General features: G+C 34.7%; 5 protein-coding genes across 7 annotated transcripts in view; 2 read left to right on the top strand and 3 right to left on the bottom strand.

The window, feature by feature from the left end:
- The window catches only part of LOC124416160, a 94469-nt gene extending 83843 nt beyond the window's left edge, over positions 1-10626 (top strand). For both annotated transcript variants that reach the window (XM_046897085.1, XM_046897084.1), the window contains exons 2-4: positions 5974-6141; positions 8664-8928; positions 9397-10626. In XM_046897085.1, the coding sequence (XP_046753041.1) occupies positions 5974-6141; positions 8664-8928; positions 9397-9422 (459 nt within the window). In that variant the 3' untranslated portion in view covers positions 9423-10626. The remainder of the gene's footprint in view (positions 1-5973; positions 6142-8663; positions 8929-9396) is intronic.
- Positions 1-15063, bottom strand: part of LOC124416157 (nuclear migration protein nudC) — a 133314-nt gene extending 118251 nt beyond the window's left edge. The window contains exons 1-4 of the mRNA XM_046897079.1: positions 14813-15063; positions 14639-14716; positions 13219-13428; positions 12903-13106 (exon numbers count right to left, since the gene is read on the bottom strand). Coding sequence (XP_046753035.1) covers positions 12903-13106; positions 13219-13428; positions 14639-14716; positions 14813-14884 — 564 coding nt within the window. The 5' untranslated portion in view covers positions 14885-15063. The remainder of the gene's footprint in view (positions 1-12902; positions 13107-13218; positions 13429-14638; positions 14717-14812) is intronic.
- An 801-nt stretch (positions 15064-15864) lies between these two features.
- LOC124412051 (bifunctional peptidase and (3S)-lysyl hydroxylase Jmjd7) lies at positions 15865-17933 on the bottom strand. The gene is made up of 4 exons (XM_046891665.1): positions 17803-17933; positions 16841-17332; positions 16376-16643; positions 15865-16105 (listed from the first exon to the last, which is right to left on the bottom strand). Exons 1-4 carry the CDS (start codon positions 17864-17866, stop codon positions 15916-15918), a joined length of 1014 nt encoding a protein of 337 aa, XP_046747621.1. The 5' UTR covers positions 17867-17933; the 3' UTR covers positions 15865-15915.
- A 376-nt stretch (positions 17934-18309) lies between these two features.
- LOC124416024 (GDP-fucose transporter 1) lies at positions 18310-20826 on the top strand. The gene is made up of 4 exons (XM_046896844.1): positions 18310-18513; positions 18750-18954; positions 19684-19822; positions 20075-20826. Exons 1-4 carry the CDS (start codon positions 18449-18451, stop codon positions 20665-20667), a joined length of 1002 nt encoding a protein of 333 aa, XP_046752800.1. The 5' UTR covers positions 18310-18448; the 3' UTR covers positions 20668-20826.
- A 728-nt stretch (positions 20827-21554) lies between these two features.
- Positions 21555-25291, bottom strand: LOC124415966 (glutathione hydrolase 7-like). 2 transcript variants are annotated; one of them, XM_046896731.1, is made up of 9 exons: positions 25072-25291; positions 24530-24699; positions 24234-24385; positions 23637-23716; positions 23126-23398; positions 22730-23005; positions 22586-22652; positions 22257-22484; positions 21555-22086 (listed from the first exon to the last, which is right to left on the bottom strand). In XM_046896731.1, the coding sequence occupies exons 1-9, from the start codon at positions 25088-25090 to the stop codon at positions 21849-21851; spliced, it is 1503 nt and encodes a 500-aa protein (XP_046752687.1). In that variant the 5' UTR covers positions 25091-25291; the 3' UTR covers positions 21555-21848. The 2 variants fall into 2 exon arrangements, with proteins under 2 accessions (XP_046752687.1, XP_046752688.1); XM_046896732.1 differs by lacking the exon at positions 25072-25291 and adding an exon at positions 24905-24926.
- Positions 25292-26032: the final 741 nt, after the last annotated feature.

The following is a 26032-nucleotide window of genomic DNA, read 5'->3' as shown; positions in this document are numbered from 1 at the left end:
AAATTCTCCTTTTCGCAAACGCATCTCGCGAATCGGTACAGTTGCATGCACTGCTCCGTCTTGTAATCCCTTCTTCAGTGATTCGCAGTCTCTTTTTCGCACCGATTTACACGCCGTATACTTATGTCGACAACCAAAGAAAAAAAAAACGAAACGCTTTCACTGGCCGAGCCGTTGACGGGATTAAATACGCTGCAAAACTCACCGCGAGTGCTGCTGCAGCTTATATCCTGCCACACAATTTTACTGCATAATCGAAATTATCGATGTAGATACACTTGGGTCAAGATCGAATTTATCAGGCGAGTAACGCTGAGGTGATGATAATATTATAAATATGAATATAGAGAAATTCAGTGAAGCGAGAAAACGAAACCGCATATACATATTAATGTTCGTTTATCCTCTTTATGTAATCGTCAAACGGGCTCAATATCGAATGACTTTTCTAACCATCGAATTCTATATTCAAACTCATAATTCACACAAGCAAAGTCTTATAACGCACATGTTCCTACTATAGAATTATAATCGATGGTATACAGGATGAATTTATAACTACAGAATTATCCATCGTCTGCTAAAATATTATGCGCATGCGCTACAGTCTGAAGGCAGTTGTTTGTCACGGCGATCAACTTGAAAAATTTTAACAGCTATCGGTGTTAAACGTAACTACCGGTGATAACTGTCGAAATTTTTGAGGTTACATTCGTGACGGTTGGTCACCCTGGTAAACAACTGCTTTTGAATTACGGCACATGCGCGTCAAATTCTAACAGATTACGGACGAATTGGTTGTTAGAAATTTACTCTGTATGCGTATGGAAAATCATGGGTGGAATTATCGTCTCTCAATAATCAAGTAATCACTATTTTAATGGATTGGTCTATTTTGAATTCATTAATTTCCAAACTAATTCTACAGTCATCGTTTCGGCAAAACTTGTCTAAACATGAAGAAAAGGAGCCGATGCAAAACTGTAACGTAAAACTTCCGTTCCATGTTAAAACGTTTTTATTGTGTATACACCCATAAATCCGTGCGAGTGCAACTTGTCGCTGGAAGACAGGTGCTAACCTTGTCACTTTGCTGCGTTGGCACTTGTCAATGACACCATTGTACTAATAGGAATTACAGATCAATAGATCCGTATCTATCGTATGTGTGAGTAGTAGTGCAAACTCAGTCCGCAGAACTACGTATCGCGGCTGAGCTTGGTTAGTTATTAATAGAAGAATATAGCAGCTCTATAGACTAATTATTTCATCCTACTTTGCTAATAACAAAAGAATAGAGACCGTCCTTTTCTTCCGTTTGGTTGACTGCGAAGAATGAACAATGGAAACGTGGCTACAAATTGTGACCCTCACTGACAATTATGCATGTTATCTAGTATCGAGATGTTTCAACTCTACAGATCTATATTATCTTAAAAATGTTTAAAGATTTCTTTCAAACAATCGGAACTGACATATTAAGATGATCTGCATAAATTTGAATGATCTTTTTATTATACTTACTGCTATTCTTTATTGAAATAATAAAATTGCATTCCAGACCCCCCCCCCCCCCCCCCCCCCCCTTCTCCTCGAAATGTTTCGGAATTAAATTTCGTTAAAGCTACAGATCACAAAATACTTTAAAAATGAAAAAATTTTTGATTAAAGAACCGGTGTGCCTCGAGGAAATTTTTTCATCCTCAGACAGGATAGGTGAAATGTATGTGTATATATATACACCTCCAAGAGTTAGTCATATATATATATATATACACCATCCGTCAAGGTAAAAGCAGTTGTCGAGAGATTTGAAATCGCGCACTGGTTGAACTTTAGACCTCTTTAAGTCTAATCGTTTAGAAAACACCTACTTCTCACCTGCAAACGAGTGGCAAGGATTTACTGTAGGTAATGCGCATTTATCAATTTCTTCTTTGAAAAAAAAAAAAAAAAAATGAAAGAGTAAAAAATTTGATGTTACATCTCAGTATTTCTCTCTTCTGATTGACGGTCGAGACCAAATGACGTTGTAAAATCCAGGAAACGTTGTCTGAATTTTATTATTCGAAGAAAAAAAATTGTTGAAAAAATTAGAGACTACGTGGGTTCTTAGGGGGCGAAAAAATTAAAGAATATCTCTTATCGAGAAGATTAATGTTCGTAATTTCGAAACAAAGCGAATGCCGCAACAACGCGCAACACTCCTATATACATAAGTAGTAATAAAAACAATACCGCATAACGCCGTATGTCAACATTGCGTATGTTTATAACGTCAAAACAGTAGACATATATAGATACATAGGTGAACAATGCATAGTCGAAAGAACGAAATGATCGAAATATAATTACGTGACTTAGAAGTTTGAGACGCCTGCGAACGTTCCATTAAAATTCCACTCCTTCCTTAGCTCGGATCGATTTACTTTCCCTTTCGTATGTGCATATAGGTATACAGAACGATCGATACACCACTGCACATTCTAATGCACATTTTATACAGAATTGTATAATTTTTATAGATCCCCCAAGAATCACAATTTCGCAAGGCAATCTTACAACAACAACAATTGTATAAGCCAACAAATTCGACGCTCCATTCTATCCCGGAAATTGAATTTCGGTATCAAATTCAAAGCGTGATAATGTACATAAAAAAAAAAAAAAAAAAAAAATTCTCACAGTTGCAGACCTGACAACCAGGGTGATTGCAACGTCGCATTTTGTAGAAAAAAGTTTTTCGACAAGGTGTCTCAAACTGTTAGATGGGTACCTCGCAAGAGCTATCATCTCAAAGAGAAACGCTGCAATATAATCGAAAGTCGTTGAAATAAAAATTTACCTAGACGACGGCACAAAGCCTCAGCAGCGACATACCTACACACGATTTCAGCTTAATTGTCGTGACCTAGGGGTCACACTAACAGTTTGTATGATCGAGAGGTTGCTGAATGCTCGCCCACGTGCAGCTCGCACATTTATACGGGTCTTCAAATGATCGAAGGATGCGTGCGATGTTCGCTTTCACGTTTTTCACGACATCATCCAGACTCTCGACTTCCACGGGAGGTCGAATCCGCGAACCCTAATCTCTCGCCATTCTCAACGCTGACCTACCTTTTGCAGTCTAGAAGCCTATAAAAATGTTCCACAAAACTTTCGAAGATCCTCTCTACCTGATGGTATCGTTATGCCTGAATGACTTTGAAAGATTCGCACGTTATCTCGAGGATTTTCCAAATCGATTTTAATCTTTTCGAACACTTCCACAAATCACCCTAAATTCCAAGATTTACAGAATTTTCCTAACCAAGGAAAAATTACAAGTTCCAAACTTCTCAGAATGCCTCGTTATGATAAGTACATGACCAATTAATAATCCCACAATAAAATTTCCAGCTTTGTCCTGATCGGCTCTAAATTTCCTGATCCTTCTCTCAATTTATCATCAGATTTATGGACCCAGTTCAAAGACACTTCAAAGTTACCATGGAACGATGACGTCGTAGTCGAGTTCCAAGCTGCACCCTGTTACGCTGACAACAATGTATCGACTATTACTATACAACGATTTCGCTAACCTTCCAACAAATGAGTAACAGTTCGATACAATAGTGGGTCACTTGCCTCGTTCAAAGTGTCACAATATGCGGGTGAAATGCGGCACTCTGCACAAGGTGTATAAGTGTTACATAACAAAATATAGAGGAGGAAATCGCAACGTGATAGACTGGATTCAATACTCGTCTGCAGTGGCACGGTTAAAAAATAATCGGTACCATACACGCGTGTCGCATACGTGTAACCTACTGGTATAATATGCAGGAGATGGGACATCGTAATTTCTTGCCCCTAAGTAGGTACCTACGCCGTAATTGATTTCGTACACTTGCAAATTTCGTTGGAGTATAAAAGAAAAGAAAGAAAGAAACATTTACGAGGCCAAGTTCGTCGGGTCGACCCTTTTCCTCCGATTTGACTTCACGTTCCAGAACACAACTGGTCTCTCCTTTCTCACGTGTACGTAATACGTCATGTACGATCTACGTACATGCGTTACACCGGTGCAAGGAATTCGCGTAATAGCAGGAGCAGCAAACCGTGTACCGAATATCGTTCAGATTCGTTGAGTAACAAGCCGAGGGCACGCCAACGAAACTTGTTTTCACGGTTCCAGAGCAAAGTTTAATGCGACGAATGGTTAATGGAAACATGTTGGTACAGTACAAGACACTGGAGAATAATGTTGCGAAGTTATGGTTGTCCGGACACTCGTCCAAATTCCTCGCACAACGGTATTCATTTTATATATATATATACATATTCTCCTTCTTGTATTCGATGTTACTATTTCGTTAAAGGGTATTCGTGAAAAGTAGAAATGAATGAAATTTGATCATCGATTAGAGGCAATGAATGAAAGAAAACTCGAATTGAGGTAGTATTTATAACTGATGTAGTCGTGTTTTGAGAGTTGGAAATCCAATTTATATCTATACTCATTGAAAAGAGCATCAAATATCAATTAATCGTTGAAAGTTTGATTATGGTGTTTATGTAGTTCGGAAATTATCGACTTGAATGTATTTCGACGCGTCAAAAAGCAATGGAAAAAACCTTTGTCCGGCAGTTCATGGCTTTTTGGTTTTTCTTCTTGTTCTTGCGGTTTACAGTGGTAACAAAATTCAAGTAAAAATAGATACATTATGGTTAGGATGACCGTGTTTTACTCATTAACGTAAACACACGATACGCCCTATTTTCTCCACGATCAAAAAACAATTTCCCTAAATTACTCGCACCGAAATTTTTTTTAAAAACACTGCAAAATGTAATCTCAAACTCTTGACTCTCGATTTCATCTTCACGTAAATTCAACAGTAAAAAAGTAGTTTACAGGCGTGTTTAAATAGTGCGAAGAAATTTTCAGGCAGTGTTGCGGAAGTAAAATTTACAGTTCGAAGATATCATGTACGTATGTATAGCAGGTGGATGATTAACGTCACTTTCTTAAACGAGTCTCGGTGTCAAATTTGCCGCCGAAGGCATCGCCTCAAGGCCCTTGTACCCAACTGATATTATGAATCCGGCTACAATACCTCGTGTGACATAATTATTTCCATTTGGAAAAATCTCACCGCCTCTGAATCAAATTTTCATTCAATTTTCTTTATAATTCTATACACATTTAGACATTTAAAATTAAAACTCAAAGAAAAGAGCCGTTGTAGAAACACCCATGCTATTTGAAAATATGACTATATATTTAACAAAGTACAGAACGTACCTACATTGGAATAAAACCAAACGTAAAAAAAAAAGATAAACTACAAAAAACGGCATAGAAAGTTTCACTTGTATTAATCTGTTTAAGCACGTATAATTAAAAAAGCTAAATTTCAATCGTATAAATTACTCATCATGTTAAAGCAATAAAATAATTCCATCATTTTTAATAAAAAAAAATCCACACTACTCGACTTTGAGTTAGACTTTGGGTAACGATAACGAATGTATTCACTGCTAAACCACAAGTTTACCGTCAATAAATTACAATAATTATAGGCACCGAGTTTTCCTTGCGACAATTTGTAGTATATAATTCATTTATGAATACAACAAGCTACTGTTTATGAAAATCGTAGCAACTATATGAATTTTTCAAAGAAACAAAAAAAAAAAAAAAAAAAAAAAAAAAACAATCCTCTAACGTTTTCAATAACAATGTGTTTACATTAAAATTTAGTATTAATTTAAACATACATCCTCCCATATTATATCGTGAAGAAACTTTATTTACGTTTATTAAATCGTCCTTTCCTTTTCACAGGTACGAAAGGGAAAAAAGATTTAAAAAAGAAAGCAAAAAAAAAGTTGATTCATTGGAAGAAAGTTGAGATAAAAAACGATCACAAGATGCAGTAAAGATCATGCACTTGGAGTGAAATGGGCGTGTTTTCGGTATTTCAGGTTGGCGAAATCGCGGTGAACCCCTCATGGCACATCCCAAGACCGTCTTTAGTCGGACGTAGCGAGAGAGGAAGTGAAAACGGAAGTTGGGGACATCTTCACACCGCGACGTCGAACTCCTCGTCGAGAGGCTCCACCTCGTCGCAGGGCTCAACGGCCAGCACACACGTGAGTCCCATACATGTGCAATAAATCTATCCAAACATCTATAATCGCCTGCGGGGGCGTCGCGTTGGTCAAATTTATGATAATACGTCTAGGAGAAAAACGAGATTCCTATAACATATGCTCAACGTAATTGATAGTCGATGCCGGTCCGGCGCGACGGTTGCGTGAAATGGAAAAAGGTCAAGGCGAGACTGAAACAAAGCGTCGAACGAAGGCGACGAAAATTAGAAATAACGGTAACGACAAAGATGATTTTCATTAATTTTCATTTTAAAGGAAATCTCAAATCACTTTTTAACATTCATATTGGACAATAATTTTGATAACATATTGTTGTTGTTCGCAAAAGTTTGTTTCGCTCGAAAACGATTTCTCAACGATATTCACGCAAGTATGTTATATTTAATTATGTACAAATTATTTATTCATATTTTTTTTTTTTGACAAACAAGTGGGGGAAAAAAACCAAATAAACAATTAAAAAAAAAAAAAAGAAAATCAACACACACGGTAAATAATTCGTCGTACGTGAAAGTAAAAGTTGAAACGCATTCGAGTGACGAGTAAAAATATGCGGGTTTATTTATACTATCGAGAGGAGGATATACATATATATATACATATATATATATTGCCAAAGGCTTTAGTGAGTTCGCAATATTCCACACAAATAAAATTTAGAGAGAATAAACGCCATTGGCAAAACTGGTCCCACCAACTTTCAATATCGACGAATGCGCGGCTCTGCATGATTGATTCGCAAATCGCGGCCGAGGACCCGATTTTCGCGAGTAAAACAGGTCAGGCAGATCGGCAACTTCGGTCGTTTTAATTGGAGAAAAAGAAAGGAGGGGGATTTGGAACGTTAACCAATCACAACTGAGAATAAGAAAATCTTTTTTTCTTTCATCGTGGATCAACGTACTGAAGATTGGTTGGCTCGCCTGTATTATTATCAAATTATCATATTCGTAAACTAGAAAAATATATTTAAGAATACAAAAACAAAATTGTAAATATTGGAATTAGTAGGTATAAACGAAGACTTGGATATCGACGGGTTATTTCAAAATTGTTGAAAATTTTGTAGATTCATTCGATTTCACTCAACGATGACTCATTTCATACAATAGACTATTTTCTGGACAGTCACTGAAACAGATTTTACTTTTTTTCTTTCTCAGTAACCATTTCAGTATCGCCATTTGTTGATTATAAATAATATCGATGCAATAATGTGAAATTAAATATTTAACTGCATCGATATGATAAGAAAAAAGTATGCGAGTAAAATTGTTGTGAATAAAATGATAAACCTTTGAGTAAAATCGAACGAATTGTCTACCAGATCTTCAACAATTTTTAATCAATTTTAATTTGAACATCGATATCCAATGACCCAGTCCCTCGTTGACGATTCGACTGTTTTCTATTTTCAAAAAGATATCTTCGTAACTTGCAAATGTGATAATTTGATAAAACAAACGCGATTTTACACCCCTTGCGACATAAATAAAGCAAAGAAGCGATTCATTGGACAACTTCTTTCTCTGTTAGGCGTCTAAGCTATAATAAGGCAAATGCACAGCGCGAAATCCGTCGGGATCAAAGACTGAGAAAGCGAAAGCTGAGCGAGTGAGGTCATAAGTAATATTAGCAGACGTTGCTGGCTGACTGCACGGTGCTTATAATACCGGAAGCACATAGCCGTCATTTTCCTTTATTTGTTTAAATTTTTTTTAGAGCTTTTTTTCAGAAAGGAGAAAATAGACTCTCGATCAAGTTGGTTGCATAAATTTTCATTTTCGAAGAAATTCGTTTTTTAGCGTTACAACAAAAATTATCGACACAGTCGAAAACTTTCGAAAACTCAATCAAGACAAAAGTACATTCTTCATTATTTTAAATTGAAATTAAATATCTTTTCGTAATAATATCTTTGAAGAAAAAATAATTACTTTTTAAAAACCTACAGAATGTTTATTTATATATTACCGCAAATACCCGTTTATACGATAGCAGGTATTTATCAAAAACAAATCGCAAATAATTGGCATTAGTCGCAGAGTTGGCAATTTCATAATTTCCGAAACGTCTCAAAATATCTATGGCAAAAGCTTTTATCCTCCTAATATTCCTGCAATCTCGTCAGAAATCAGAAATGTCAGAATATAGAATGTCAGAATATAGAATGAAAATATGTAAGATCGGCAGAATTTGTCTCGATAACATAGATTCTTTTGCCATTCTATGTTTAGACTTTTCTATATTTCGTCTTTCTGTACTTCGACTTTCCGTATTTCCAATTTTCTACACTTGAACTTATCACATTTTGATAACCCTACGAATAAGATTTTCCCGTTTTTCAAAATTCGATATTTTTCTACTTCCATCGATCGGCCATTCCAGTTATCTACCACCCCTTCCGAAAAAAGAAAGAAATCAAGAAAAACAAAGAAAAGAAAACACACTAAAATTAAGTTCTTGCAAAACTATAAAAATTTCTTTTCTCCTGTTCACAGAGCGCGGCGTCAGGTACTCTGCTTTTGACAGCAGCTAATTTGGCGACACTAGCAGCACTCTATCCGCCGACTGTGACCTCGCCAAAACCTATTGACACAGCATCCGTAGCCAGTAGCACACATTTTACAGTCGTAAACGGTCTCGGTAGGCCCACAAAGGTTTACAAAAAGTCATGGTGCGCGAGAAACCAATTGACCGTACTCATTTGCACCATGAGCTTTTTGTTCATGGTTGGACTACTCGCCGGGGTTCTTTATATGGAAAGTAAGTAAACCAATTGCTACTATTTTCATCACTATTCTTCATCACGATTACTAAGGACTAGTATTTTCCTTACTTCTTATTTTTCTATCCCCTGTTTTCTTGTTATTTTGAAAGATACTTGGTTAAAAAAAATTCTTCAAAAACTATAGAGAAAAATATTTAATTAATTAGGAACTGTGTCATTTCATAGAGACAAAGATATAAATATAAAGTCACATTTGCACTAGAAATCTTTCAATTCCAAATTGATTCTCGTAACATATAATATACAAAAATTAAGTTAACGGGCGTTATTGATGTATAAAGAGTAAAATTTTTCACTATTTTCGTAATAATAATGAAACTCTGAATAATTTATTAATTGTGTATAAGAAAAAAAAAATAATTCGAGTGTTGGATTGTGTAATTCATTATATATGTGGTAAAAAGAAAATTAATGATTAAAAAAAAAATTTATTTATGTTATAGTGAGGGCTCGCGACAAGTACAATTAAACGCGAGCGCATCATCATAATATAAACACTGAAGAAGAAGAAGAAACAGAAGAAGAAGAAAAAAAAGAAGAAGAAGAATGGATTATAATATATTGATACGGTATTTGAAATGAAATTAATCGAACGACATAATGAATTGAGAATTGCTAATTGACACCGAAAACAAGCAAGAATCCGAATAAGAACGAATTTCAATGAATTCAAAATTATGTATAGTAGAATATTAGTTCAATAACGTATAGTATATTATCAATCTATATAATATGATAGATTTAAGGCTGTATTGCACTTTGTTGAATGTGTGGTACGTGAAATTAGTAATTACATTTATGTAATGAGCGCGCTGTGTGCCGTGTACTTTAATAAGGCCTTTTAGATTCGTAATAATTTATAAATGAAGAATAAAATGAGGAAAAAAAATTTTTGTAAAAAGAAAAAAACTGCAAAAAAACAAGCAAAACCAATCACTGAAACCAACCGACAAAGGAAAATATAACAAAATTGAGAAATAAAACGCAAGCAAGCCATTGTTTGCAAACCGGCTTGAATGAACGAATATTGAATATATGATATGTATAATCAAATTAACAACATTATTTATTTTCTTTCGATAAAAAGAAAAACGAAAAAAAAAACAAGAAAAAAAATCATACAAGTATATACTATAACAGCGGTTCCAGGATAGTTTAGCAAACATTTATATAAACCATATATAAACCTACCCGTTCAGAAAGCTTTTGATAAAGGTAAAATTAAATATACTTTCGCGTCATTGAACGTTCCATAGATTTCCCTGACGTTCGAGTATAAGAAATTATATCTACGAGATGAAAAATGGAAAAGAAAAATAAACAAAAAATAGTAATAGTAATAATAATAGTAATAATAATAATTATAATGATAGAACGCAGATGCAGCTTGAATACATCATAATTAAGGTCCTTTAATTAGATATGTAATTTAGAGTTAATAATTTAATTGTTACTAACTTTTTACAAAGTCTAAATCAAACTTGGAGGAGAACTCTCGAACCGACATGTGAAGGCAGCGTGCGAGATAATTTAAAAACAAAGTATAAAAAAAAAACGTGGAATTTCATTGATCGATAATTGATAAAGGATGGTTGCATCATCATTCTTTGTATCTGTGATATTACTTGTGTATTAATTAATCATCGATTGAAAAAGAAACTCTCGAATTATTATTATCGTCAAGTGTTTTATTCTTATCCCCTCCCTCTTTGTCACTCGAATTATCGATTTTTATTCCAATGTCACGATCCTTGCGTCATTTTAAATTCACAAGTGACATAATGCGTATTTTTTATAAAAGAAAATGCGTAGTAAAAATGCTCAAATAATTATTACGAAAAAATTCCGACACTCATCGGAAATCGTATTTAAACATAAGTAAAAGTAAACATTTTACTACTACGATCAAACAATATTAAAATAACGAAAAACATTGCGCAACACGCGAAGTGAAGTCATTTCTGACCATACAAGAAATTAAAATACTTCCGTAAAATGTTAAGAACAATAGAAGATAAAATTATAGAATTTGAGATAGTAATGATCATACTCTTTGACAAATATTTGTAATTTCAAGGGTAAAAATTTGCTAATAGTTTTAAACATACAGCAATTACAAAATCATACTGCAAGTGATGTTCATATTTTTTGCGTAATGCGAAATTTTTTCAATTACGTAATTCAAGTAACGCGCATATTGTAGAGAAATGAGACGGTACACAGAAAATGAGTCAAAGATACTTGAAAAAAAAGGGAAAACACACATTTCGCTCCTAATTCTTGTAGTGTTTTACTCATTAGAAAGTATAAAGCATGAATTACTGCTTCGTCTATTAAAATTTACATGCTGTATTTTGCTAAGAAGTAGATAAAAATTTCAACACTCTCGACGAGCCCACTTTTGCAATTTTAAATAACGAATTTTCTTAGGAGGGTGTATATGAGAAATTCCACGTCAAACCGAATACTTTGCTGGTAAAATATGCACTGGAAAAAAGTCATTGCATCCATATTCTCGACTTCAGAATATAATTTCAAATTTCCAATTTTGCATACACGCTCTTTTTCCAGTAGATACATTTTCAAAAGTAATGAAGATAATTGAAGAAAACAGAGACATCGGAAAGGGCGTGAAATACCCTTTTGACGTGAATTTCATTGGTTGAATTTTTTGACCTTACTTTTTGCCATTGACTGTCATCTTTAGAATTCTAAAAAAATATGGTTATATTCGTTTACTAACCGTACAGTAACTCACCAATATTTTAAATGGACCTACAATCGAATCTATTTTAAAAAATTCAATCTTCTTCACCTTATGATGGTAGACACCAACGTATAGGATTCTTTTCTAAATTACTATTCTGCAAATATTAAAAGATAGAATGTATACTTTATCGACGAGAGCCAACTGATCTTTATATTTAGCCAGTATTAGTAATGAAATTTGTTCAAATTTCGGCATGTCATTACTTTTCATGGCAAAACGTGGTAAATACCTTGTCGATCAGAAAACTTCGAAAAGATTTGTTTTTCTCAAGACACATGTTACGATTTTCGTCTAGTATGGATTTTAAAGACTTTTCACTACTATCGAAGTAAAATAAAACACACAGCACTATTTGCATGCAGTACATTGACACTACGAAAAGTAAACTGCGATTCCAAATAATTTCCGCCAAAAAGAAGCCATTAACGGTGGTCGATGACGAGTTTTTCCTTCACGAGCACCACATTGAAAAGACCAAATAAAGTATAAAATATAACTTTAAGCATTTGCAGAACAGTAATTTAAAAAAAGTACCTTAAAGTTTGGTGCATCGGTTAACATAAGTTGATATAAAACAAGATCAATTTTTTTCAGAAAGATCCTATCGCAGGTCTTTTGTTAAAATTCATGGATTTAGATACAATTAAAAAACTAATACAAAGATATTTTTTAGACTTTCAAAATTGGTAGCCGATAACAAGAATCACAGTCCAAGAATCCGACAATGAAATTCATGGACAAATAATGATGAAAAAAAAATATCTTACATCAATTTGCAAGGTATATCATGCCGTTTCCGATACCTATTTGTTCTTTCAATTATATTTGTTACTTTCGAAGATTTAGCCACTAGAGGGAGGACGTATGTGCCAAATTCGAAATTTGAAATTGCATTCTAAAATCGAAAACATTGATACTACATTTTTTTCGGCAATCAAGCACCTTTTGGGTTAATCGATCTGCTTCAAATTTGGAGACAGCATATGTAGATAGTTTATCCTCGTTGCCATGATCCGATTTTAATGAAATAGCGACCATTTGAGGTTGAAAATTAATTTTTTCATATGGGGGGGGGGGGGGGGGGGGGGGTTATAATAATTTAAAAAACAGTGGAATGTGGGCAAAGCTTCGCCGTATTTCAACTTCACCTAAAAATTCAAAAACTGTTCAAAAACTCACCTCAACTTCTTGAAGAGTCTGTGTCCACCTGTAGTTAGGCATGTCAGCACCGTTACCGCTATTAGGCTTCAGTTTCCCCTTCTCCTTTTCGTCTTCTTCCTCGCCATCATCTTTCTCCGGTTCATCACTACCAACTTCCTCAGTCTTTGCCTGTGCATTGTCTCCGCTAGGTCCGGCAACAGCTGCTGGTTCAGTAGATACTTTCTGAAAAATGTCAAGATTTTATATTTTACATTTTTGTTCACAACTTCGTGGTGAGGTAGACCTAGTCTACATAGATCTAGTTTCAAAAATCATTTAGCGGTAATGATCTTACTTTGCTATCCAGCTCAGCTTGCAGCTCAACTGCTTGTTCGTCTGTCAATTCAACAATCTTTGATTCGTTTTTGAACTGTTCTTCCTCTTCCCTTTTCTTCCTCTCCGCTCTTTCCTTACGTCTCCTTTCTTGCTCAGCTCGCTCTGCCTTCTCAGCTGATACTTTATTTACTGCGGTTCCCTCATGCTTCTTGAATTTACTCATCACAAGCTGTAACAGGCCAAGAGCTTTAACATATCAGAAAAATTCAATGTGCTGATGATTCCATTTTTGTCAATATAAACTTGAATGTAGAAAAATTTTAATCAGAACATTCGTATGCTACTATAAAACATGATATTGTTGTAAAAACCGAAACCAAACTTCAATTCACCAATTTTAATTTCATGACAAATGTTGAAATTTCATCTTTGAGGTTCAAATGACGTTGGGATGCAACAAAATGATGATATTTCAGGTGAGTTATGCAGAATGCTATGTATCAGAGTGTAGAACAACCCACGGTTTTGTCTTGAATTCTGACATACATCTGAAGTAATGAAAATTATTAGATTCTGTAGTCTGATTTAAATCGCTAACAGAGTGAATGATCACAGAACTGTACATTTACATGGTGCGACAGACATGCACTTGTTCAACAAAGCTACTGCGTACTTATTTCGAGTATTACTTTTGTCGAACCAAAGAAATGCTGTATTCTTAATACCCAATTTGTGACAAAATGTGCTGGTAACCAAAAAAAATATTTCATAATTTTAAATATCTGGTTCAACTTTGGTAAACACGTACTCAAGTTTTTAAAAGCATTTGTTAAATAGTGCAGTTCTCCATTGTTAGTCAGACCTATCGTATACAATAATCGGGTTCTATGGTATCGGTGAAAAAATCTTCATAATACATAGATCAATAGAAATATGATTTATCCAGATATCAAATCTCACTAATGAGGTGGTAAACAGCTCGGAAAGTTTATGAAACGATACTCTAGACCAAAGTTTGTATCATGCCTCAACGAATTCAGTTCATTCGTTGTACTTGGCCCAAAGACTAAAAGACAATGACAATAGTTTAGGTGTACGGTTATCATGGCACAGCAGTAAAATCAAACAAGCAACAGGGACTTGCAATAAATTTATTATTGAGTATTATAAGCCTTGCATTGATGAAATATTTGCGCAGATAGAATGGGAAATGCAAGGTTTGGTGAGGTTAAGTTATGTCAGGTTAATTGATAATTGTCTTTAGTTTCATTAACCTACACAGTGTGAATTCGGGAATTTCGTAGGTAACAAAATGTAATATGATGGCTTGTTATCTACAAGACAAGACTGGTAAATGAGTACGGTTGATGCGAGAAACCGGGTCAATCAAAAACTATGTCGTAGAAACATGTGTGTACGATAAATTGTAACGGATATACCTTTTCTGCTGCACCCTCACCACCTCCGGTATAGAAATCAGTCTTTCGAGCCAAGAAGCTGAATATCGTATCCAGGAGCTATAAAAAATTAAAATGCTCGTTTCAGAGAACCCAGAGTGAATTACCGGGCTGACGCAGAGGTTATGTGATCGTGACAAACAACGCAAATCTTACGTCTTGTACGCCTCCCTCATGTTGCTGAGCCATCGCCAGCAGCATTCCGTCAAATTGCTCTTCTTTTGGCATGATTCCTTATTTTTATCCTATCTTTTATTCCCAAAATATCGATATCACACCAGTTTTACCTTTCACTAGTATAAACGGTATAAACTGATAAAACGCGATACACACTTGACAGTTACCTGAGAAACGACGATTCTGGAAACGTGTAGAACGCTAATCGTACTCTGCGGGCAAATAACGAACTACGCGCACACTACGCCATGATGTAAGAAGATAGGAAGATGTGTTCTCTATAAACTATATGTAAAGTGCGTTCCAAAACTGGTACTAGTGCTGTCAGCAATTGTTTATCTCTTTTGTGCAATCGAGTTTGCAGCTAGCTCTGCCTCTCTCTGCCTCTACTTAGGGAGTTTTTAACACTGCTAACTAGTTTCGGAACGCACCCAAATAATGTGTTCTACGTAACCAACTCCATGAACCAATCGCGTGTCTCATTCATGTGAAGGCCATCTTGGATTTTCAACCAATCGCATACGAGGTCATTTAGCGCATTTTTTGAAAAGTCAACGCATGCGATGCTGTCGTCGTTAACTGCTGTCGCCACTCTTTTCACAGATGTACGGTGGGTCGCATAAAATAAAGCGCGATCTCGAAGAATTATCTTTTTATCGACGGTTATTTCGTAAAAATCAATACATATATTTTTACCATAACCATATAAGTAAAAATACATCAAGACCCATCTTTGAAACAGCAATTGCTTTTTATGTGCGAGGGGTATGGGACCAGAAAAAATGCCAATAAAAAGCACTGACTTTAAGTTGCCGATGCACAGGCGGATTTACCAGTAAATAATCTAGTTTCAGTACATGTATCACCACATTAGAAATATTAAAGCATTGGTTTTTTTCACCCTCAAATTCTACAAATTTTTAAGAACCAGCAAATTCTACATATTTACAAAAGGCTGAGTTTTTTCTATTATTTACCTATTTTTTTGTCGTTGTTTTTTTCTCTACGAACACAACTGGACGTAACTGTTCGAAACAGTATACTACGCAAACGATGTGATTTAATTCCTTAACTCCACTCGTCTATTTACACAAGACCTCCAAAGCTTTGTAGTAAGCGTACTTTATGTCATACTCCATATCGTACCAGTAATTCAGTGCAATACATGCATGTGACTGTGTGACATGGTGAAACCATAGCGAAGGCAAATATAAGACATCACCTTCACACACTCTTACTCGGAGTGTATTTGCATTCCTATAAGCTGGGTATCTGCAATTGGAAATATTTAATCATTTTAATAAAGCAAACTGAGAACCAACTGATAACTGATTCTGACTGAGCTATCAATGTTGTACAGATACTGTATAGATAATATTTATTCAAGCATCGCTTGCTGTGTTCTTCAAAACTCATTCATCGAAGATATGAGCCGTATTTATACATAGCACTTTATTGAATCAATATAAACTCAATACATTCAATAATGAAATTTGTGGTTTCAAAATTTGATAAATATTTTTTAAATATTACGTCACTCACCTTTCATAATCTGGGTTTAAGGGATCAATCGATATCCAAGGTATTGTGTTAAAATCCGACTGAAAATCATTTCTTTCTTCTGAGAATTCATCCCTTGTTGACTCCGTAATGATCGGGTCAATCAGCCATTCCCCTGGTTTTATTTCCCGGTAATTCGCAGGTGGATAATTCTTGTAAGGAATCCATGGTAAATCTGTGGGTGGATGTAGCACAAAATCCTTTTCCCCTGCTATGACGCAGTAAATATTTTCGTATGGATCTTTGTGCACTGTAGAAAATAGTGTTATCGATTACGAATTTACAACACCATAAAAACTGATTATTTTTACCTTAGTCTATGGCTTTAGGGATATCACGCTGCTGCTTGACATTCTACAGAAACCTCTATCTTAACAAGGTTCTCAGAAATACGTTTTGTAGAAATTCTTTCTCCCCTATCAACTTATAAGACCTAAGCAATATTACTTGATGTAACAGCTCTCTGATCCCCCATCCAAAAATTCACGGCATCTGGATTTTTTCCAAAAGTCTCAGTAGCCCATGAAATGTCAGTTCCAGCATCGGACCACAATTCAGAGAAGTCTTCCTTGAAGTTAGAGTTTTGTTTTTGGATATAATAAACATTTCCCTCAGTGGGACTTTCCAACGCATCCAAAAACGTGGACATTGGGACAAGCCGCTCCTCCGGCATAACAAAATACTCTTTTTTTCCAGTTTGATCTTCTGACTCTTTTACTGCAATTGCATCGGCATATCCGTTTGGCGTTACAGCAACCGATACCATTTTATTGCCAAGTGTCTTGCGGAAGTATGGTATATTCCATTTATCAATCGCTGGCCAATGGCTTACTCCGCCTCTTATAAGCAGTGGTAAATTTTTGGATACATATTGTCGATGGAAAACGAGCGGAGAAATTGAACTTTCAACTTCGGATACGTTGTTAGTCAAGTAAAGTTCTGGAAAATAAAATGTGTAATTATAATTTATCCAAGAGTGTATGCAGTATTTTTCCAAAAATGTATGACTGTGATAAAGTTTTTGTCAAAACGTATTACTTATCACTAGCTCTAAGTAAACACCTATAAATTCCAAAATGTGCTATTCCCGTTGTTAGGAGAAAAATGAAATCATTTATTGTATGTGAAAGTAGGATCACAAAGGTCCATGTATAATTGTACAATGCCAAGACGAAAGGTAAAACGATAAGTATATATTCTTATCTCTTATCGTAGTAAAATTTGATGAAAAACGCAAAGAATTGACAAAAGGCTCAACTGAATTCGTGGAACTAGAAAGTATAAAACAATCCACAAAATCCTGTTCCCTACTTTCAGCAGTAAATGTTTCAAAAAATGTGCAAGGATAAGTTGTTTATCCTCGTGCTGTTGATCGTGGTTATGGTCATCATCGTGCATTTGTATAATACCTCTAGATTCTTGGGAAAGCACGTTACAGAATCTTTTTATTTTATCTTCTATTTCGGGCAACATTTTTCCTATTATAATTTAAAATTGCGCGGTTTGTATGAATTTGGATGTAGATCGTATGAATTTAAAACATAGAACTAGTTCTATGATTTAAAAGAATGGCCCATGTCACACGTGTCGCATCGTCACCGGTTTTGTTTTGTTTGGAAATCAGCTGAGATTTCGCGTCTCTGTTGCTCTGTTAAAAATTTCATGAGCTGTCTCTCTCGGTTCTGGATATTATTTTACGCCATGCGAAACTGCTGTGATGATAGAAAAATAATAACTAGGAGAAACACCGAAATACGCGCTGTAGAAGCACTTACATTAGCATTGTAGAAAAATTACGAACAAATGCTGATTCGACGATAAATCGTCTGAACATCTTATCTAGTAATAACACTTAGATTCTGAAACACCACACTGTTATTAGATTTGAATTTTAGATAGAAGGGACTTTGCGGGGGTTCGGTTGAAGCACCCGTTTGATTCGTGTCCTATCCGGTCGGCGCCAGCAAGCAAAAAATGCCACCTGTCACAAAATTCTTATCAAGCATTAGCGTGAAGAGGAGACTATAACATTAGTTTTTAATTACATTTTCTAAAATGATAATGGAGCCTGGTCTCGTGTCCCAATACATCCACATCGCCCTTGTCGTTGCAACTTACTGGTCAGTTAGGTTATGTTATTATTATTCTAAATGGGTATATTCACGATATTTCTTTTTATGAACGATTTAAGCTCTGATGTTTTCTTGGCCGACTTGGCGCACCATGGTAGATGATTGAGAATAAAATCAACTTTATCACAACTTGTCTTACTATTTAATTGCATTACCAATAAGTATGACGATAAAAAAGATTTTCTCAAATTTTACTTAGTACAATTTTTATTACTTCATTTCAGGATCGTTTCCATTTTAACTGTTTTCGTTAATAAGGCTCTCCTCTCTGGTGACGAAGTCAATTTAGATGCGCCACTATTTGTTACTTGGTTTCAATGCGTAGTCAGTGCATTAATTTGCACCACTTGGAGCAGGCTATCCAAATTATTTCCTCATAGGATCAGTTTTCCCGAAGGACATCCTTACTGCATGGATGTTGTGAAGAAGGTAGTTTTTTTTTTTTTACCCCTTTCGTCACATGTAAAGATCAATTTCATTATCCTTAGCATATTGAAAAATTTCATGCCGTATGCTGTCCATTACCTAGAATAAAAATATCACAGAATTATCACTATTCTTAGAAGATTTAGGTCTATTCTATTGAAATTTTGATCACTGATCCAAAAAATTATGATCACTTGCCATTTCCTTCAACTCGTGGTAACAGAAATATAAGCAACTAATCCGTTCAGATTGACCAATGATCACATTGTCAAAAGAATGTAATTTAATAACTCTATCCAATAACTGATAAGAGTCACAAGCATACACACATTGTTCAGCACATAAATGTACAGCATAAATTGAAAATGTTTGCCGGCCTTATCATATCTATAAATTTTATTTGAGTCCCCCACATTGGTAACTATTTTTTTCAATCATTTTAAATATTCTCCTATTTCTGAGCTGGAAGTTATAAGTAGTTAAATTCCATTTATTGAATATAAAGTATCTTGAAAAGGTGAATTAACAAATGTGAAAAATGCTGGAAATCCTAGACATTTACAACTGAATTTTGCTGGAGATGCTGTTTCTTTTGAGAAACCCAGAAACATTAGATAGTCGTAACATTACAAAAACAAATATATCCGAAAATGTTTATAGTCTACTAATTACTGTACAAATTAAATTTGTATCAAAACAATGTCTACTGAATACTAACACATTATTCTCTAGGTCCTGCCGTTATCAGTGCTATTCACCTTTATGATAGCCAGTAACAATCTGTGCCTGAAATATGTTGGCGTAGCATTCTACTACGTAGGGCGATCATTGACTACAGTGTTCAATGTCATTCTATCCTATTCAATACTAGGTAAATATATTAGGAATAAGCAAGTTTTCTTTAATTGATCATAGAATTTTCAAACACTCAATATGATGAAACTAGTACAAATCTCCTAATGTAACTTTTATTAACATCTCGACCAGATTTCGCTTCGTACTCAATAATTTTCATGACGGTTCAATATGGTAGAGAAAATATTGATATACTTGAATCTTGGAATACAACATCAGATGAAAATTGAATAATATACTAATTAATTGAACATTATTTTATAAACAGGACAGAAAACATCTTTTGGGTGTATAATGTGCTGCGGCATAATCATTGGAGGATTCTGGCTCGGCGTCGATCAAGAAAATGTGGCAGGCTCCTTATCAGTTATTGGAACGATATTCGGTGTTCTTGGATCTCTGTCACTATCGCTTTATTCAATTTACACAAAAAGAGTGTTGCCACTAGTGAATCAAGAAGTTTGGCTACTCTCGTACTACAATAATGTTTACAGTGTCTTCCTTTTCCTACCATTAATGCTAGTCAATGGAGAATTTAGTGTCGTTTTCAATTACAGTAAATTCTCTGAACCCTTTTTTTGGGCAGCAATGGTTATCGGAGGCCTTTGTGGCTTTGCTATTGGCTCTGTTACTGTCCTACAAATAAAAGTTACTTCACCATTGACACACAATATCAGTGGGACGGCAAAGGCTTGCGCGCAAACAGTGATGGCCACTTATTGGTTCAACGAACATAAACCGTTATTGTGGTGGTTGAGTAATTTTATTGTGTTAGGCGGCAGTGCCGGCTATGCTAGAATAAAGCAACTCGACATGGAAAACGCTCATCATTCGCAGAAATATACCCAACTGAAGGCGTAAAGCTGCGTTTCTATTTCATGTATAATAGAATTACTGTTTGGCTCGTATAGATTTTTTCACTTATGATTTATCTTTAACACGATTCTGGTACAGTCAATTTTATGCATGAGACCAGTGTGCAGAAAATATTCCGATATGAACGTGATTGAATATACGAAAGAACGTCCCACTTCGAATTCAGCAGACATATTTTTTAAAAATACCGTAAGTTATTGCAAAGGCGAGTATTGACATACAAAGTAATTGATGGCTTTGTTTAATTTGTACATATTATACATACTATATAACCAGCATTGCCTCTGGCGTTTTACTCGTATAGAATATGTGTAATTACTATTGAAATTGGTATTCTTATATTTAACGCAAGGTAGTTCGGACATATTTTTTCAAATTGGCTTCACTTCTCAAAACTATGTTTTAATCAAATACATTATAATTAAGTAAAATGAAAATATATTTCTGTTTCGATGGAAAATTGATCAGTCAGCAGCGAAGTTTTTGAAATTTGGCTGTATAATTTTATGCTATACTTTTAGAAAATAAACATATTAGGATCGGTTTTTATAGCCAGTTTTTATGTTGAACACAGTTTCAGGGAAAGCTATTTATTAATTAAATCACATCAATAGATGATTCTCCTGAACATGTAACCTGACTATAAATTCTGATCTAGTATATGTATTGAGGAATCCTTTGTTTGCATAGAATTTTATTTATTGGAAAGTTTTTATAATTGAAATGAACATCAAATCAATAAAACATATTTATTATTGCTAGTTATTATCACAGGATTAAATAATTAGTATAAAAAATTTGACCATTTGACGACATTTTACGTGCTAAGTACAGAAATATAATTTTTTTAATAAAACTCTATGTCTGGACGATAAATTGTGTGCTGCGTACAGTACAAATGCATTACTGGGTTAGTAATAATCATTATTTAACAAGTTTTTTCTTCATAATAAATGCTGTAGCATTACAAAAATATGCATTTTTCAATTTCGCCTGCATTGTGAACAGTTATGTCAGCGTATTGAATAATTCAATGGTTCATATTAAATTTGTTAACTATTATTTATTATTATACAAAATTTTAAATATATAATTTTATGAACAGTGAGTATCTAATCTCCATAATATAGCGTAATTCTTTTTCTTACTTGTCACTCCCCATGATTTTAGACTGCGCAATTAATGCAACTTCTTGATGATTGAAATCTCGAAGCATGACCACCTCCTCGGCTATCGGAATGACTATTCATAGTATCTTTAACCTTAACTATGGTATTGCAACTTTTCAGTATTTCATCGGCATTCTGTCTGGAGGTGTTTAACTTAAGAGAATTGCATAATGTGGGATCCGCCACATGCGAGTAATCGCTTTCTACAGCAATTCCATCTGGCAGTACGTAATACCTTGAAGTAAAAAAGCCAACTTTGTTATAAGAATGACAAAATTCGTTTGAGAATTTCTCGGTTCATTCCAATTCCCCAATATAGTTTCATAAAATTTAGAGGACAATCTGCATAAAAATACACAGAAGATGGGATATAAAACAACAAATACAGGTGTGCTGGACATTTACCTTGGTTGTTCTACAGCATTAGAAACGTTCAGTTTGCGCACTACAAGGTTGTACAAAAGTTCCGCAGTGAGCGGCACATCATCGGTGGAAGTGATCCCACGTAATCCACATATTGACACTGCATCACAAAATAGAACTGGTGTAAGTTTCTTCAAGCTACTCGCTGCACTGTCCTTGAGAAAACCAGCATCTGATATTTTGCCTAATCCGAACGTTGCGCTTAGCCCACTGGAATAAGGATAAAAATTATAGAAGAGAATCATGCTACCTGTTCGTATATTACCTATTTTTCAAACATTGCTAATACATTGTGCTACATAAATTCTTACGTAATAATAATGACGTAGGAATCCACTTCATCCATTACAACGACATTGCTAAATCTTTCTTCCATTCCTATGGAAATCAGATCCTGTTACATTTAAATGTGACCAAGTCGTAATGCATCTCAGGTGAAATTAATTATTACTCACCCTCTGATCCAGCTCTTGAATATGTATCGTTTATCAAAACATCAGCAACAAGACATTGTGATTCTACAGTTGATGCATTCTCATTAGGTATATGAAGTGCATCGATCATTTGGAGTGCATGTTTGAGTGAGTTTGCATTTGGTGGATAATATACCAAATGATTATAAAAATTGATCACATCAGCTACTTTTATTTCCGGTTTGTAATTTGCCATTTGCTGCGAAAAATCCACTGATTCAGAGCGAAATTTCTGGGACAAACTTCCGTTGTACAATTCTTTACATATTGAGGAAGAAAAAATAAAAATGAGACAAAATTAATACATCTCTGATTAGTACATGTGATGCCAACAAATCGTAATATTTCATTTTCGTAGTACTTTTTCTGATATTATACCATTAAAACCACGTTTAGCTATGATATCCAAAGTATCTGCTAAGGGTGTCAACTTCAGATGCTGGCCAGGATCAAGCCGACCATAAATTTCCATAATCCTCGGATTTTTCTCCACTTCTTGAGCAAATTCGTTACCCACTATAAATCCCTCTCGAGCCAGTTTGGACGACGGCAATACTAATTGGTCCCAAGGAAGCTTACCATGCAGCGAATGAGCAAGCCCCAATCCCTTCAAAACTGCTGGTAATCGAACGTTTGTGCTGCCAAATACACCTATTCGAAATACAAGCACATACTTTTTTTGAATTTCACAAAGTGAGACTCAAACAAAATAGATGTCGCAGGTAATTCTTTCACAAACCTAAGTTTTTATCTCAGTACATCAATCATCTATATATCTGCGTGTTTAGTAATTGACACACAGCACTTTCGAAATGAAATAACATCACATCAGTCAATTTGATTATGGTTTTTAAATTGTACATCTCTGTAATACTACAGGAATACATACCATCTCCTGTGTTTCTTGCGAAATCAATGACCACCGGTTTCACTCGGTCCTTGTGACTATAGATCATCGCATAACCACCACTAAGAATAAAGATTTGAAATTATTGTATGTCGATTCAAGATGGTTTATCCGCATCTCAAATCTTAAATATAATTACTAAAAGAAAGAAATAATAGCACTCCTTTTTGACTAAAAAAAAATTGGTGCAATATTTCACACAATTATCAGTTTTGCAGGAAAATGTATTATTAAATATTTTCATGAATTGTTATCATATTTTATTGTTGACTTTAGATAGAGCCTTCACAATATAACAGTCATGACAGTAGGACACCACACCCAGAAATCTACCACAGTATGCCTACACAATGGATTTATATTGCATAAAACTTTGACAAGATTTGTTTGCTTGAAAATGGAACAAAATCACTAGATACATTGAACTATTTTCAACTAGATAGGATGATAAAATCATAACAAAAATATTGTTACAAAGTCTAAATTATGTAAACGCTAAAAATTCATGGATAAAGGTCAGTAATGTTGAAATTATATTATGAAATCATTGCAAATATATTCTAGACTCATTTAACTTACCCACCAAGACCTGTTTTATGGGGACTGACCACTGCCATACAGATTGTTGCAGCTACCGCTGCATCTACCGCATTTCCACCTTTTCTTAGTATGGCCGTTCCGATTTCCGAACAATTTTTTGAGTCAGTTGCAACGGCTCCATGTCTCTTATCCTATTTAAGTAGAGAAATATATTTTGTAAATGTCCCTCCTCAAAAGTTTCTAGTAAAGATATTCAAAAAAAGAGATTCAGATTGATTTCTGGATTTTTGACCACGGTTTTACAAGTAATTTAAAAAACTTGGATTATCACTTACCTCTGATACATTTTTATTGTAAATTACTTCGAGCCCAAGCGCTACAGTGATCGCAATACTTAACACCGTGAAAGTAACGATGGTAACTTTGAGCCCGCCATCCTCGTAACATTGTAGACTGAATCTTTTACTACGGGCGTGAGTAAGTGGCGCATCTTCTGTCAATCCCTCTGCAAATAAAATATCAACAATTAAGATTAACATTCTTGTGTAAGAATTGAAGGGAGCGAAATCTATAATCTTGCACAGGTCAATATGAAATAAAAATGATACGGTTAGTTCGATAAACATCTACACTACTAAACCTTTGAAGATGAAACTACTAAAAGTAAACCACATGAAACTACTAAAACTTTGATGATGCGTCCGAGTCACGCCACATTGCTGATAGTTTCGCCTAGTTGTTATAATTACAACGCTACAACTACATTGAAAATTTGTTCCCTGCAATACTTTGACTAAACGTCTGGCTAAACGTATAATGTTCACAAATAGTTGCCATTCTATGTTGTTTGGTTTGTGTGTTTGTTTTTATCACTTACGCCTATCGTTATAATTCATTATCAAAATGGATAATTAATTGATAGTGAATCTCGTCAAAATCATAAGATAAATCAACCAGCATTTATAAAATATATTATGAGTAATCCAATGTAAACCATTAAATGTTTACACCGTTTACACTTCTGATGTACCGTTCGAAGTCAGCTAGCGACCAAATATTTATTGGTTAAGTTCAGTGAACTAGGATGACATGGAATACGCTTATGTGTAGTTGTCCTAAATCTTTCTGTGAAACCTTTAGCACACCTTCGGCATGGACACATCTTTTCGTATGCACGCGTATACGATAGTACATACATACATACAGTCTTTCGTCCATTGACTTTATCATCCCAGAAATGCACAAAATGTATCAGAAAACTGTACGTTTTTTGATGATTTTCAGTACTATAACTGACTTCCTTAAATTCTGTTATGACAGAGCAATGTCGAAATTTAAATCATTCTCATTCATTCGTTTACCTTATAATAAACGAAACGAAAGGATGAGTTTGCTCGGCCGGTAAAGGTAGAAGTAACACATGGTCAGGGGGCTTGTTACGGTTTTATTGAAACATTCGCTTGAGAAGTTCAAAATTTCCATTGTAACCCATTACCAGTAGCTGCAATACCCGATTAATTTCTTTACTTCCTGACCGCGATCATGAAACGCACAAAATTTATGTGCCTTTCACGTTTTTTACTGAATAAGTAAGCCCTCTGCTTGAAAACTATGGAGAATTATTACAAATAATTATAATCAATCCGAATTTCAAATACATTTTTTTATGAAAAAGAATCAATTCGGAATAACTTCTGACTGTTTCGTCGATTCTTTTTAAATTATTTGATGTGATAACTATTAATTGTGTGAAATTTTTGATGCCATAACTGAACTAGTAATTATGCACTTACTTTCAAATCATAGAAATTTATGTCACATTGGAGAGCTGGAAATCG

The sequence above is a fragment of the Diprion similis genome, chromosome 2 (assembly GCF_021155765.1).
Source record: "Diprion similis isolate iyDipSimi1 chromosome 2, iyDipSimi1.1, whole genome shotgun sequence".
NCBI lineage: Eukaryota > Metazoa > Arthropoda > Insecta > Hymenoptera > Diprionidae > Diprion > Diprion similis.
The sequence above is the reverse complement of the archived record's forward strand: the minus strand, read 5'-3'. Positions and strand labels throughout refer to the sequence as shown.

Bases quoted from the DNA above. Each gene is read 5' to 3' on its own strand.
- LOC124412051 (XM_046891665.1), bottom strand. From the start codon at position 17,866: ATGTTGCCCGAAATAGAAGATAAAATAAAAAGATTCTGTAACGTGCTT. The intron at 17,333-17,802 runs GTATTATACAAA...TTTATTTTCCAG, and splicing joins GCTTTCCCAAGAATCTAGAG to AACTTTACTTGACTAACAAC. The intron at 16,644-16,840 runs GTAATATTGCTT...TATTTTCTACAG, and splicing joins TCAGAGAGCTGTTACATCAA to TGCACAAAGATCCATACGAA.
- LOC124416024 (XM_046896844.1), top strand. From the start codon at position 18,449: ATGATAATGGAGCCTGGTCTCGTGTCCCAATACATCCACATCGCCCTT. The intron at 18,514-18,749 runs GTCAGTTAGGTT...ACTTCATTTCAG, and splicing joins CTTGTCGTTGCAACTTACTG to GATCGTTTCCATTTTAACTG. The intron at 18,955-19,683 runs GTAGTTTTTTTT...ATTATTCTCTAG, and splicing joins GCATGGATGTTGTGAAGAAG to GTCCTGCCGTTATCAGTGCT.
- LOC124415966 (XM_046896731.1), bottom strand. The intron at 24,386-24,529 runs GTAAGTGATAAT...CTACTTAAATAG, and splicing joins ACAATAAAAATGTATCAGAG to GATAAGAGACATGGAGCCGT. The intron at 22,087-22,256 runs GTAAATGTCCAG...TTTTACTTCAAG, and splicing joins AATGCTGTAGAACAACCAAG to GTATTACGTACTGCCAGATG.